The 16320-nt window shown below is 31.6% G+C and overlaps 1 protein-coding gene across 2 annotated transcripts; it reads right to left on the minus strand.

The window, feature by feature from the left end:
• Positions 1–2659: 2659 nt before the first annotated feature.
• Positions 2660–13635, minus strand: LOC143074675 (uncharacterized). 2 transcript variants are annotated; one of them, XM_076250023.1, is made up of 7 exons: positions 13442–13635; positions 12820–12993; positions 10984–11061; positions 7038–7204; positions 5471–5631; positions 4482–4672; positions 2660–2780 (listed from the first exon to the last, which is right to left on the minus strand). In XM_076250023.1, the coding sequence occupies exons 1-7, from the start codon at positions 13554–13556 to the stop codon at positions 2728–2730; spliced, it is 939 nt and encodes a 312-aa protein (XP_076106138.1). In that variant the 5' UTR covers positions 13557–13635; the 3' UTR covers positions 2660–2727. The 2 variants fall into 2 exon arrangements, with proteins under 2 accessions (XP_076106138.1, XP_076106139.1); XM_076250024.1 differs by lacking the exon at positions 12820–12993.
• Between the last annotated feature and the right edge of the window lie 2685 nt (positions 13636–16320).

Raw genomic sequence — 16320 nt, forward strand, 5'->3', positions numbered from 1 at the left:
CTATGTATTTATATTCATATTGATATCAGGTTATATGACCTTCGGAAGTTTTCGGAGGTTATCTCGATGGTAAGTAAGATGGCGTTTAGACTAAAACATACACGAAATATTATACATATAATATAGTCCATGCATTGTTAATTTTTAAATTTAATTTTGGATATACATTTAACTTGTTTAAGTTAGTAATAAATCAAATATGAGAATTTAAGTGAAATCAGTGACCACCAATTTGACAACTAATGCCCCTTTAAAAAGGGGGTGATGCACGCCAAAATTGATTACTTCGCCTATTCCTTTCATGTATATTTAACAAACATTTGCTTACATGGTATACACAATTAAACGGTCTTAATTTACAAGAAATATTGAAAGATGCATGCATTTCACATTCGATCATTTATGGCATTTCCTCAATATGTCATATTTAAATAAAGCTAATTGTAAATACTAACAATGAACACTGCCCTTGTCTGGATCGTGATATCTATATTCTTAACGGAAAGCTTAATACTAAATTTAACGATGAAGGAGACGATTTTTCATTTCCTATTGGTAATTGTCCATTTTGAGATGGTGACGTTCCCTTGGCACCATCCTATGGTGTTTATATATTTCAACACGTTCGATTTGCTCGTGTATGTAACAAAGTATTTGATTTTAACGATGAAATCTCTGTTTTACTGAAAAATGATTATACTAGGGTATTCGCATCACAAACTTGTCAGAACATTTTCTAAATTTTATCATCGGTACAAGGATATCATTCGTAGGTATAAATCAACCTTGAGACATCTTATACGTTCAGGTATTTCGCTTTCCATGTTTTATGGTAATATTCTATACAAAGCACAAAAATGTCGTCATTCACCTCAAAAGCTTACCAAACCTTTAATAAAACTTATTCAGAAGAGATGTAGTTACTATACTGTTGTCAGGTCATTAAAGATGTATTTTTTTGGAATTAATATTGATTCACTCAGGGTCTTTGCATTAGAGAAAAACACATTTTTCTAAAACCAGTTGTTGGCTTGATACGTGTTGTGTTCTCGTATATTTCAATATGGTATGATACTAAACCCCTAACGAGGGGGATTGTGCTTGAATTTTATATGATGAACATCATCTTTCAATCAATTTAATTGAGGTCTGGAGCCGGCATGTCAGTAACTGCTAGTAGTCCAGACTCCTCAGACTTCTTTTGAACTGAATTTTACTGTGCGTACGCATATTGATATTGGTTTATTCCACATTAGCTAGATGTAAGGGGGGAGGGGAGATCTAAAAAAACATGCTTAATCCCGCCGCATTTTTGCGCCTGTCCCTAGTCAGGAACACCTGGCCTTTGTTAATCATGTATGTTTTTTTCATTTTGGTTCATTTATATGTTTCAGAGTTTAGTGAGGCGTGCATTTTCGCTGAACAAGTATACATTATTGTTTATGGGCCAGCTGAAAGCCGACTCTGGTTGAGGGAATTACTCGGTGTGTAGACTCATTGATGGCCTTGGGCTGTTCTCTGCTCTTTATCGGGTTGTTTTCTTTTTGACGCATTCCTCGTTTCCGTTTGGACTTCTATTAACGTCAATGAAATTACACTCTAATTCAATTTTCTTATTTTCTTAATTGTAAATGGATTATGACACAGGACGAGAAAAACCTACGAACAAGTAGGTTATATACAGAATAAAAATACAAACTAGCTACTTTTAAGAAGCCACGCAAATTAAAATGGTATGCATGCATTCGAGACCACAGAAGTCTGTTTTGCCTTTAAAATTAACAGGAATAGACTATAAAGACTAAGTATGATAAAAGAGGAATGCCCAAATGAATCTTTAGCAATGCAATGAAGAAAAGATAGTACCAATATAACAAAGACACCGAATAAGGAAGCTGGCTTGTCATGTTTTAGATTTTTTGGTCAGATTTTCGGAATCCTCTGGTTTAATCCATTTGAATGCCTTGAAAAAATTTCCCGGTGACCCCCATTTTTCTTTTTGTAAATCTTTTACATGTATAATGATAAGCTATCTGTTAAAGTCTTATAAAATTTTAATTACTTTTTAACAGTTTTTGAAAACTTCAACTTGTCGATAATAAAGCTTTGAAAAATCAAGAGAGAATATTTTCCCGCCAAAATTTCAATGGCTAATATCTCGAAAACAAGCACGGTGACCTATATATTTTTTTTGTTCTTTGGATTCCTTTGAATCTGAGAAGCGAACTCGCTTTAATATCCGACTAAACTTTGGTATAAAAGTAATTAAAGACAAGATGTTTTCCTTTTTTTCATTCATAGTTCTGTATATTTAAATTGTCACAGAATTATGACTTGCGATTGACGTTAAAAACTGGGATTCAGTTTTCCATAACTAGTAACATACATTAAGTGTCAGTCTATGGTGTTTTATGTAACTAACAAAGCTTAAGAACATCCTTTCTTTAAACATAATTCACAAAAAGATGTGTACAATCGAGGATTTACAAAAATAACCGAAAATAAATCACCAAATTTATAGGAGATAACAGTATTGTATTTCCAACTTGGCCTTCATGAAAAGTAGGTTTTACTGTCACAAACTGAGTTTACTTAGCATCGCATGGATTGGGATTATAAGCATGATCCGATTTCTCTTGGGAAGGAAAAATAGACAAACTAACAGTTCCAATGTTATTTTATTTAGTAGTAACAATGTTCAATTTTCTTGTAGCATGATACTCCATATCAACCTAATGTCGAAATTGATATAACCATCATGTTGGCCACTGCATACAGTCCTGAAATGGAAATGTTTTTTTTTTATATCAAAATAAATTTTAAGGAGTAAAACAATCTAGATATTTACCTTTTATCATATCTTGATCAAAATATTTATAAGAGGAACACAGGATGAACATCTATTATAAAAATATAAAAGGAAGGAGATGTGATTGCCAATGAGACAACTATCCTTTCTCAATTTGATTATCGACCAAAGTTCAAATGAAGTGTGTGTAAGCAATTATAGTCGACCGTACGGCCTTCAATATTGAGAAAATCCCATACCGTGTAGTCGGCTATATAAGGTCCCGTCACGATAAAATACTCATTTGAGAAAACTGACAGCCTAATTCATAATAAAACATTTTACGAAAAACAAATATGACAGACATAAACCAAATACAACCACTAAACTACAGAATCATGACTTGGGACAGGTACATAAAGAATGTGGCGGAGCTAAACTAGTTTGATGGCGCCAAATCCTCCCCGGACCTTGGTCAGTGGTGTAACAATACACCATTAGAGCAGACCATTAAACTCAGTTGAAAAGGGCTTAACTATTCAGATCGATATAAAAAAAGAAAAGCATCTACAAAAAACACAGACCGGACGTGGCAGGGTATTTATACATCCCACAACAAAAAAGACACTATGTACAGATCTATGAGTACTCGCAGTTACTAACAGCTAGTTCAAAGCCAAAAAAAACTAATACAAAAATAATGCATCTAACGGACTAATATATCAATCAGTACACATCAAACATCAAATGGTTAAGTATAAAGATGTCATCAACAGTCAGAAAAAAACCATGACCCTGTGCATTGCCAAGATACAGATATTGACAGATAGTAGAGCCATGAATATGCATATGTATATAACAATAATATTTAGTTTGATTTTAATTTACTGATAATTAACAAAATCAACATTTATACCTATAAAGCAATATTGAAAGATATAATAACAGTGTTGAATTGGTAACCTTTCAGAGTAAGTTTATGTAAGGGTCGATAAGTTTACTCGCATCGTATCTAAGTTTCCGGGCTTTGTAAACAATATCTCATTAAAAATAAGAATATTACATCCCGTTTGAAATATGTTTTCTACAGGTACAACCAAACTTCTTATCCAAATCTTTGTATCTATGGGATAATTTAGTAAAGGTTTTAAGTAATTTATTGTAACGAAATCCCTGACTTAATAAATTAGCAGTATTACATATATTACGTTCATTAAAACCAAAACTTCACTACAGACACAGACAAAGCAAATAAGTTGTGATATATATACACCGTCAGATAGTGCCAAAGGAACATCAGCGCTAGTATTGTAAACCAATATTGAGAATAACCATCACACCTTCAGCGGATAAGCTTGATTTTTCTCCCCCAGAAATCTATTTTAAAGCTTTACAATAATGCAAAATAAATCTGCAAATTGAAATAAAATCAAACTTAAAAGTATCATGTTCAAGTTTTACAATGCATGACAAGTAAATTTTGTTGCCAATTTTTCAGTCTCGTTCTTGTTAAGTAAATTGCTTCACATTTTTATATAAATTGTGGTAAAATTTCAGAGCAACTACCCATCTAACCCATTGCAAATTTAGATTTATAGCATGGTGGCCGAGTGATTTAAGTATTTGAATCACTGTATCACTAGCCGGTATGAACGGAGGTTGTGAGTTCGAACTAATATATTTTCTGACTTGCCTTGGTCATAAACAGCCAGTTGTTGATCAGGGCCATACAGTATATATGGGTAGTCCTTTCCAGGTAACTTGTCATACTTGCAGGGTCGGTGATCTGCATCAGCCGTGTCAATCACTACCATCCATCCTCTGTTGTTTGCACAGCCTCCGTAGTTCCGATTGATGAAGAAATGGCGGTCAACTGTTTGATCACTAGAATGCAAAGTACTAAATGTTGACCCCATTGAAGACAATGCTATCAATTCATCAAAATAAAAACAAATCTCAGGTCCTTTTTATATATATACCAGTTTGATGACAAATGTGTGCTTAAAATTTTTAATTTTAGTTTCTTGTGTATATTTTGGAGTTTAGTATGACGTCCATTATCTCTGAACTAGTATACATTTTTGTTAAGGGACCACCTGAAGCACACCTCCGGTGCGGGAGTTTCTCGCTGCATTGAAGACCCATTGGTGGCCTTCGGCTGTTGTCTGCTCTTTGGTCGGGTTGTTGTCTCTTTGACAAATTCCCCATTTCCATTTTCAATTCAATTTTGTACGGTGACCTATAGTTGTTAATTTTTGTGTCCTTTGGTCTCTTGTGGAGACTTGTCTCATTGGCAATCATACCACGTCTTCTTATTTTTATATTGCACGACATTCATAATGGAAAATATATATGCAAATAATATAACAACTTATGACAGATAGCCAGTTATATTTTGTATCTTTATGTTGTGAACGTTCCCTATACAAAGGATTGCGCCCAAGAAACTGTATTTAGTACATTGTTATCACCATATTAACCCATTGAAAGAATTAAGCCAACAAAACCTTCCTGCAGTCGTTATGTTGACCTTGGGATGATTTTTTTCTCGTTTGGTTTAATGTCAAATCGATATATATCTAACATTATTTGAAATTCATATTGGTACGGCATATTTTGCAATATCTACTTAATAAATTCTATGGTCCGATCTTGTTTTGTGTAATTTTTTAGATTAATTACCCATTCATTGAGAAAAAGTTGAAAGAAGACATTCGCGTCAGGTCGTTAAAAGAATTATAACGTAGTCGATTTTTGGTGAACCAATTAGAACTTGTTGAACCTCGACCATCAAAAAACATCTCTACAGCTAATTGTTCATTTCTGATTAGCTCAACTTTCACCTGAAATGAAAATGATATGTTGCAGTGGCGGATTCGGGTATGCAATCCGTATAATTTGATCAAAAATACAAAATTTGCATAAAAATCGTCAAAAAATATTGCCATGCTACCCTTTGATCAAATTTTACTATCTACACCGGTTCCCTATTTATCAATATTATAACGGTTTACTCACGTTTTTGCTTTGTGGTCAATAGAGGAATTTCATGCGACTGTCATACAAGTGAGAGGTTTAGCTAGCTATAAAACCAGGTTTAATCCACCATTTCCTACATAAGTAAATGCCTGTACGAAGTCAGTCATTTTCCATTTGTTTGATGTGTTTGAGCTTTTGATTTTGCCATTTGATAAGGGACTTGGAGTTCGCTATTTTTGTTATTTTACTTTTTATCCAAATTTAGAAAAAAAACTATTATTCAACAACCAAATAATATAAATATATATATATATAAAACAATGTCGCGACGTCAGTCTTTTTATTTACCGTGGATTCTTTTTCTAGAATCAACGCTTTCTAAATTTAGAATATAGCAAAGTGCTCTCGACCAATGCAAGTGTAGAATTTAGTGTTCCTTAAGATTTTCTATAAATGAGTCACCACAACTGCCTGAAGCACATATATCAGATTCACAGGAGTATTAATTAAAAGTTGAATTTTGAAACAAACAAAAAAAATCAAAATAAGTTAGAAGATTCTAATTACTTGTGCAGTATAATTGGTACTGTTTATGTTATTATGTTAATATTTAGAACTTCAGAATTATAAACAAAAAGCAATATCGAGGCAATGTGGAAGAAGAAAAAGAAAAAAAAACAAATCTAAAATTAAATTTAACCTAAATCTTTAGCTAATACGCTACCAAAAAAATCGATTACTGTATCAGCAGTTGGTAGGAATAAGCATTTCCAATATACCGGAACATACATGAATTTCTTAAAAAAAAACCACATTTTCTTTTAATTGTCAAATTAAGCAGTATTTGCTGTAAAAAGCTGGAATATAATTGGTTGTGGATTGCAATTAAGTTGTAACTCTGATTTAGGATTTATTAAATTGAACTGTAAATAAACAAAAGATAATTCCTCATTAAATTATTACACAATTTACACTCATACTCACAATTACGAAACTTATACAATTTCTACCTTTTCATTGTAACGGTGTGTCAACTAATGCCTAAAACACTACTTAGTAGAATTTCCCATACTAAAAGTAAGTCCTCACATCACCAAGACTAATATAAGAATGAAATACCTACAAAGGGAGTCATCCATTAATTATAAACATTGCACTGACAATGAAACAAATTCTTGAATAAAACCATAAATCTTACAAAGATGCCTATTAAAAATATTTTTTTAGTTGATTGTACATTCATTAATTAAAAGTAATTTCAAATTTATACTTGATCAATGAGTGATCCATTCCAGCTGTCAATCATTGTACTCCTAAGGTGTCGATTGGTACACGAGTCTTTAATGTTGCTGATGTCCCCTCCCATTGTTGGCTTTTTCCAAGTGTCTAATATTGACTGCTTATTTCCACTACATGCCTTGAATATTTGTTTGAAATCTAAAGAAAATACAATTTAATTGGCTGATTAATTGGCTGATTAATTGATTGATTTTGTATATATTATTGACCGATTTTAAATTAATTCCTTATTGATTTGTTATTTCTATCTATTGATTCATTTACTTCATTTTTTCTGGGGGATTTTAAACGAAATATATTTGAATTTAAAATAGTATACATCTAGTAGTTTAGTTCATGTAATGCACATATCAATTTTACAATGTGCACGTGGTATTGACGTTTTTCAGCTTCCATTTTCTAAATGTTTTGTTTGTAGTTTTCATAGGTGCTTACTTCCTTTTGTATCTATCAGACCTACAGATCTGTTGTTTTGAACTATATTTCTGTTCATTTTCAAAGTGTATTTCATTTGATTTGTCAACGGTTAACTTTTATGAAGCCAAGGCGACAGCTCATCGTTCGACCATCACATGTTAAGAATGGTTTTGAAGGTCACCTTTTTCTTTAGTTTACTGAAGATAATTGTAATTGTAACAACTGTTCCAATCTGCAATCCTTTATATTCTCTAACACCTCTTTCAGAAAGATCGCAGAACTGTCTTGTAATCACACACTATAGTAGGCCTGTCAAGTAATTGTAGTAAATTTAACACCAAGTTTCTTAATATAAACGAACAATTAGGATATGCATTAAACATATACGTAATTTTTTGTGTTAAGGTTCCGATCAGTTCAATCCAATTCGTTATGAACATAAACTTATATATAGTATGGTGTTAGCCCTGTGTAACGACGTGTTATCAGGGGAGAATGTCTGTCATAAAAGAGGGGCGAAAGATACCAGAGGGACGGTCAAACTCATAGATGACCATGGCTTAAAAGAGAAAAAGACAAACAGACAAATAATAGAACAAAACACACGACATAGAAAACTAAAGAGTAAGCAACACGAACCCCACCAAGAACTGGGGGTGATCTCAGGTGCTCCCCAAGGGTAAGCAAATCCTGCTCCACATGTGGCACCCGTTGTGTTGCTCATGTTATTACAAACCCGGTAAATAGTCTAATTCAGTAGGTCATATTCGTGAAAAGGGAAGGGGTTGTAGTTACGACATAAGGAACATATCCCATATAATAATGATAATCGATGAAACGGTTATCCCATAACGGTCAACCAACTCGTGATGGCGTCCGTAAAATTTACGAAGGCATGATTTCAACTCAACCGTTTGAAACTCTTAGTTTAATAGATTCCTTGTGATCAGCAACCCTCTATCAAGGAAATCATGATAGGACATACAAGCACGGGAATATCGTATCAATTGTGAGATATGTTTCCAAATGATTAAATGAGTTGTCACATGTTTCGACAGGCAGAGATATATAAATTGGAATATGTAACGGATCGTTTACAATATACGATAGTTCACAAAATGGAAAAGTGATTAATGTCTAAAGATGTATACAATATGATACTGATAGAAGAAAGTTATATACAAAGAAATATGAGTATACATAAATATATCTTAATAACATAATGTCCTTCGTCAGTATTTTTTGACAGCGCAATAATTCAATTTATAAAACACTAGCAAACAATTCTAAGTCTGAAACAGGCATTATGAACTTAACATGATTTGAAAAGTCTAAACAATAAATTATTCAGCCATGTTTACTCTTTCTGTCATTTTTCAGATTCATCCACTGCAGAAAAGTCAGTTCTGTTTACTCTATTTACCGCACAAGACGAGTCTGAAAACGACTATAGGTTGCACTTTGTAAATCACGTGTGATTTGCAAGTCACGCCTCTTTTGGGGAGAAATTGAATGTGCATTAAATACTGCTACTGTTTACATAGTTGTTGCCATGGATGCAAAGTATTTTTTTTAATTAAGACTTGATTGGAGAATTAAATGGATATAAATAAAAATGTCTATTTATTTAACTTATTTTTCAGGACGACTAGAAGACACTTGGGTGTTGAGTCAAATTTAATGGAAAAATTCAGTGCGAACCTGCAATGTTTATAAATGGAGGGCAGTAAAACTTGAAATGCCGCACAGCTATATGTTTTTATTAATGCAAAAAAAAAAAAATAGTGCATGTCTCCTTTCCATGGAAATATAACATTCTCCTCAAAACTTCTTGAATGAAGAGTGACTGCATATGCAATTTAGGCAGTTCCTATGGAAAATTGCATTGCTGGTTTTACACATGTGCAACTTATAAGACTGAAATTGACATAACAATTTATTGTTCAGTCTTTTTTAAGAACTGTTCAGATTTAAACTATCCTACTAGTGTTATACTCGCGCTTTTTCGTCAAATTGAAATAATATTTGAAGGTAAAGGGTATGCCATGATTTATACAGTGCTATAAAAGAATGAAGCAATTTCAAAATATATATTTTTTTGTAATTTATTTTTATTTCATCTGAAAACACACCAAGCATTGTGATACATATAGATTTGACCACTGCATTGAGTGTAATACGATATTTATACTCGAGACAGCTAAATTTTCAACTCAAAAACGCGTGGCTCGCCAAGTGTTTAAATATTTAAAATTTAACTGTCGAGAGTGGATAAATATCGTATTACACGAGATTTTGTGGTGGCATCTGTTTCTCTAATCATTTTCAAACGATACGCTGGCAAACTTATTCCTTCTTTGCGACTGATCTGCAAAAAGAAGTGTTCTTTCTATGTGACTTCATCAGGCATGGTCGCCTTTTTTATGCCGTCACAATAGGAAATTCAGAGGAAAACAAGAAAAGTCGACGTCATAATCGGATTTAACCAATGCACTGAGATCAAACGAACCACACGTTGATTAAATTTTTTTATACAATGGGTGCAGAAAGGGATATACTGACGAAAAATTAGAGAAATAAATATATAGACAATTTATAATACATGTACTGATATTAAATTTTTCAATAACAGTCTAAAATTAAAAAGTTAGATATGTTAATTATATATTATATATATTATAATTTCCTACTCGATCATACTCATCATTTATCACTCTGGATTAGAATACCTAGATACGCTATTAGGTTAATGATGGCCACATATATCACTGCCTATACAGTGGTGTTAAACATGAGAGGTACCAGGAGAGGCCACCAGAGATCATTAACAGATAAGGGTCAGACATGACATGTTGGACAGAATCTCAAAATAAATGACAACCTAAGTCAAGGGGATATAATTCAAATACAATCAAACAAAAACAAGTATATCAATATATATGTAACAATATCAATAAACATAGATAGCACTTTTAAGATGCACACAAATCACTGTCCAGTTGTGATGTGCATCAACATATTATCAATTCTACATTAATTATTATAAAGCCTTAAGTAAGTACAAAATAGAAAGATTTCTCCTCACATGTGAACTAAGTTTTTAATTAATTCCCATTTACTATCAAATTTCTCTCTTGCTTTAGGGGATCTGTAAAAGGAGGTAAATATTTTTCTATTTGGTAGGAATTTGTAATCATAGCTATGCCACCTGTAAGAGTCGGTAATGAAGCGTTAAAGCGACATGTATAAATGTAATGCTTAACCAGAATGGTGAATAAGTTTAGGGAAACATCATCCCAAGACTCTGACCCAAGAACAATATTTTCCACATTAAGAATAAAAGTTAAATTATTTTCAACTAGAAAAAGTGCTGCAATTTGCAATTTCAATATAAGTGTTTGAACAAAAACTGATTTTCCGTAAATAGGATAATGTTTTATTAAGTTACCGTTAAAACGTTTTCCCCAAACACATGTTATATCTAATTTGTAGTTTCAAACCTTTTTTCTCTGCTTTTGTTGATAATAATTGCTTCATGTCTTTAATTTCATCTACAAGTTTCCTTTCCAAAGCGAGAGCTAAAAATAAACTTTACATTTACAATTGTTGTAACGAAATGAAGAAAAGCTTTTTTTTTGTTTTTGTTTGGTTGTCTTTTTTTGTTCATGTACTCGTTGAATTTAACATGTTTAACTACCCCTCTGAATCATGTCCTTTAAAGTACTCTGTCAGAATTCATTTAATCATTTGGAAACCCATCACATTTTTCTGGTGTGAAGAATATGGTTAACTCTGTTCGTTTGAATGTGAGTGTTATATGAATACACAATCACAACAACATCCGGTCGGAATATTGACATTATTTCTGAAGTCTCCTACAAGGGTAGTTTTGTCGCTGTCTGCACGTTTAAGAGCCGTTGCAACAATTTTGTGATGATGTCGTATGCCGGGATTACGATTCGGCCTTCTTCAATCTACTTTCATATTAGTACCATTCATAATTTCTTTCATCTCCTTTTATTGGACCCATTTTACTGAACCTACAGATGAAATAGTTATTTATTCTGATCTGGACTATTCATACAAGTTTTGTCACTTGACATTCAGCACATAACTTAATTTTGTCTCTCAATAATAAATTAACGAATGATGCCAAAAAAAATATAATCGAAGATCACTTGAAAAAAGCTTTAAAAAATAACTAATAATTTTACTAATTGTTTTTTTAAGTTTTACTTTTGATAATAATCTAGACTTATTGAATGTTTTGATGTGTTTTGTTTATCGCTGTAAGTCGTCAGAATCGGAGATAAGTATTCTCTAATTGAAAATACTGGACATAATTAACAGACAGTAAACGGATGGCCAAAGATTCCAAACATACAGACAGTCAAACGAAATGTGATTGATGAGCTACAAATGCACTATTCCGTCTCCTAATATTATCCAAAAACTATTGTATTTTTATTTGGTCTATAGAACCATCGCAAATGTCTACATACCTCTTCTTTCACTCAGTCGTAAGTATATCTAGGATTTTATGTATAAATGTATGTCTACCCCTATAAAAGTCATTGATAAATGGCTTCACGAAAATTGTAAACAATGAGTATTTTGAAAAAAGAATGTATCATTGGCAGATCATCACGGTTACAGAAAAATGAACTTGAATTCAAATGGTATATCAACAAAATTTGAGAATGAAATGTAGGTCAAAATCCTTCGAATCATCTTGCCAATATTATTTTATAAGCGATGATGACATCATATAATCCAGCAATCCAGTAACACAATTACTCAAAAGACATATATATGTCATCATACAGTCACTTTAATGCCTAAACCAAATCGTAACGTAATATACAAAAATAACTTCAAGACAGGAACTAACTATGACTTTCTTTCCCCAATTGCCGATTGAAAAAAAAACCATTTCTGTTCATCCAGGTTTTACAACAACAAAAAAGAAAATGATAAGACCTTATCCATCTTCAACTTTCGTAGAGTAGTTTAAGTCTCATGTATGGTAAATAAAATTAATCAAAGAATTAATCTTATTACAGGCATCTCGATTTTTATATAAAAGCCAGGGTTTGTGAAAAAGATCACCAACAGCTTGCAAAGCCTTCCTATGTGAAATTTAAATACGAAGTCTTATTTGATATTTCAATAAAATCTTTACCGTGATATTTATAACTTCATACGTTTGAAGCAGAAATTTGGGAATTTTTCCACAAAGACTAAACTTCAATCAGTAGAACAAGTGTTGATTATTTTAGCAAGTCAAACATATGTAAAGTATATAAGTTATAATTACTTATAATATAGCGCCGAACCTTTTTCATTTGACTCTTTTGTTTCAGCATTTAGTTGATTTTCTACTTCAGTAAGTTTTCGTGTTCCTGCGATTTGTTGATTTTCTATTTCGATTAGTTTCTCTGTCTCTGATTTTGTAGATAGCTTCAACTCTGTACTTTTAGCTACCATCTTTAATACATCGAGCTCCTTTTCTATTATAGAAGTTGCATATCATGCTACATTTTAAAGACATCAGTTTGGAATAGTTAAAAAATCACAAAATAGAGTTTATAGATATAAAGCAAATGTAGGGCATAGAACAATGAGACAGCAATCAATAGACCAAAATATTAAATCATATTTGATGTTTTTCTTTGAACTGTGAACAGGTAAATAGTTAGTAAATTAGTGAAAATAACACTTGCTTTAACTCCTCAATCATACTCGCTTGTCTAGATATACCTTTAAGTCAATGCTCAAATCAAATCACAAGAAACTAATTGCAAGCCAGAGATGAGATGTAAAATGACCTAAACATTAACGCAATTATTTATGTTTGCAATTGTTGGACAAACTACTACCGAAATGTTTTCTTTACCTTTAAGGAAGTCGTTCCATTAGTGTAATACAAAGTCCTCTATTTGTTTTACTTCTCATTACCTGTTTGATCATGCCTAGTCGACATTTTCTCCATTTTTCTTTCATTTTCATACACGTACATAGCCATCAAAGCTACAACAATAGCATTTATGAATACTTGCAAATAGCTCATCATCTTGAAAAGTTATCATCAATTACACTTAGTCTAGTAATATCATAAACTAAACAGTCAAGTTATGAGTTCAAAAACTATAAATAAGATAGAACAAAGGGGGATAATTCAAATTTAATAAATAAGCAGTCAGGTAAGACGATGAACGTTGTGGACATTTAACACGTTAAAACCCAGCGTGTATACACAAATAATTAAATGGATTCATGCAACATTGTATTGTTTTAATGATTTATAAAACGAAAATTCAAATCATTCATAAAAAAGTTTAAATAACCCTGTTTTGGTATTTATATTTGTATGCATTCAAACAACAGAACAGGTCCGGAGAGTGGAAGTTGAAAAGATTTAAATGTAAATGTATTCGTAATTGTAATAAAAGTACACATATTTATAAATAATTTCTGTACTGACAAAGTAAAAATTTCAAAAAATAAATTCAATGATATATCCTAGGAGAACTTTCTTAAGTTAAAAAAAAAATAAACACTTTAAAAGCATATTTTCTGTTTATTGTCAAAATTTTGACCAAAATCAAGTACAAAGTTCCACAATCATGGCTTATGGAAATCAGTAACTTCATCATTGATTGATTTTATTTTTATTGATTTATAGCTCATTATTGTGTCCATTGCAAAATAAGTGAGTTTGACAAACCTTCTATTGTCTGTGAATTAATATATTAATTTTACCACATTTCAATATTTTTACGATTTAGAGCTTGATTCAATGGGATGATGTTAGACTAATGACCTCTTCGTGTTTTTGTGAGCCCAGCAGTCAGCACTTCGGTGTTGACATGAACATCAATTATATGGTCATTCAAATAAGTTTTCTTTTACAAAACTTAAAATTTTTCGGAAAACTAAGGATTTTCTAATCCCAGGAATAGATAACCTAAGCCGTTTTGGCTAACATTTTTGGAACTTTGTGTCCTCAATGCTCTTTCAACTTTGTACTTGTTTGGCTTTATAACTAAATTTGATCTGAGCGTCACTGATGAGTATTCAGTAGTCCAAACCTCGCGTCTGTCGTATTAAATTATTATCCTGGTACCTTTGATAACTAGGGTAGTGTTATATTTTTAGGAGTATTATCTCTTCCTTTATTATTTTCATATTTAAAAAAAATCTAATTTATATGCTTATTAAAAGTACAGTATACCACGAGTGATACTTTATCAGTAAAAGACTAACAAAAGTATCCAAAGTATTAATCGATTAGGTACTTTTACGACACATATGTATTTGCTGTATAAAGGATATACAATAACGTGAAGACCGTGACCGTCAATATACATCAGTACCGAATCAGGGGTATTACAAACCCCTTACTTTACAAGTTGTAATCCTAATGATACGTGTTTCATGAATATCCAAATGCAAATCCAAAAATACTAAAAAATACACTATATATGTTACAGTGAATTTGTATAATCAGGGATTATGTAGAATCCCTGATTTTTCAGGGATTATGTAGAATCTCGTAAATTATAAGTGATTATATAGAATCCCTGAAAATGACCAGTGATTTAACAATTATTTTAATAATTATTCTACAAATTTCCTAATATGATTTCAGGGATTATCAATAATTCAAACATCCTTTGTTTGATAAACGAAAATTAAATACAAACAAATTATCATTTTTTTTTATTCATTAGAAGTTTATAAGTGAACAGTATACTCAGCATTTAAATTGTTTCCTACCATCTCTTATATTTCATACAGATTACTCTCTTCACATAACCATACATTTACAGAGGATGGGGGCTGGTGAACATGAATTTAAAAAACTTATAAATCTTAAATATCTGACGAAAAATATATTTTGTGAATAGCAAAAGTTATAACTAGATATACAGAAATAAAATTATTTGTCATATGTACATTTACGATAATCATCTCATTAGTATACTATATTATAATCAGGTTTGGGACTTTTTAAACCTATAGATAGCAAATAATTTAATCCACGTAGACAAATTGATTTAGTTGATATGCAATCTACTAAATTTCAAGTCCATCATGATTTATTAAGATCATATGACACAAATGTTCTAGTTGTAAATCCACAGTGCATGTTATTTGTGGTGAAACAAATGATGAAGAAGGTAATGGAACATCTTTTTTGTTTATTTCGTGTTCAAATGAACAAGCAATTCAAACCGAGAGAACTGATGCAACTAAATGTACAGGCAAAAAGAATATTTAAGAGAAGGCCGGCATTGTGTGTAATGTTCTCATACCTATTCCACATGTTGATAGAAAGAAGGTAGACGATACAAATTATCAAGTAAAATAGTCCAGTTAAACTAAGATCTAACTAATTGCAACAGACAAGTCTTAGTTATAATTTATAGCATAATGCCCTTAATATACAGAGAAAAAAGTCCTATTAAATCTGACTTTAGGAAAACTCAAAACCAGCTTTTTAAATTTCCTATGGAAATTAACACTGCAAGGGGAGATAACTCCGCAAAAAATAGTATTTTTTTGGTCAGTTTTTGGTTTTCTTGAAACTTATGTAAAGTATATACTTTGACGGGGTAATAAGTTTGTATTTGACTAAATTACATAATCTTTTGCTCATGAAATGTACGAAACCGAAGTGCTACAGGTAGCTTTTTTTGTGTGCATTTTTCATTTAAGAAATTGCTAATTTTAAGCTTTGTGACCCGTTTGAAAAAATAATGTGAAAATTTGGTATTGTTTATATCTATATATTATATTTTTTCAGCATCTTACTTATCTAAAGGAACTTTAAA

This window comes from Mytilus galloprovincialis, chromosome 5, assembly GCF_965363235.1.
Source record: "Mytilus galloprovincialis chromosome 5, xbMytGall1.hap1.1, whole genome shotgun sequence".
Classification (NCBI taxonomy): domain Eukaryota; kingdom Metazoa; phylum Mollusca; class Bivalvia; order Mytilida; family Mytilidae; genus Mytilus; species Mytilus galloprovincialis.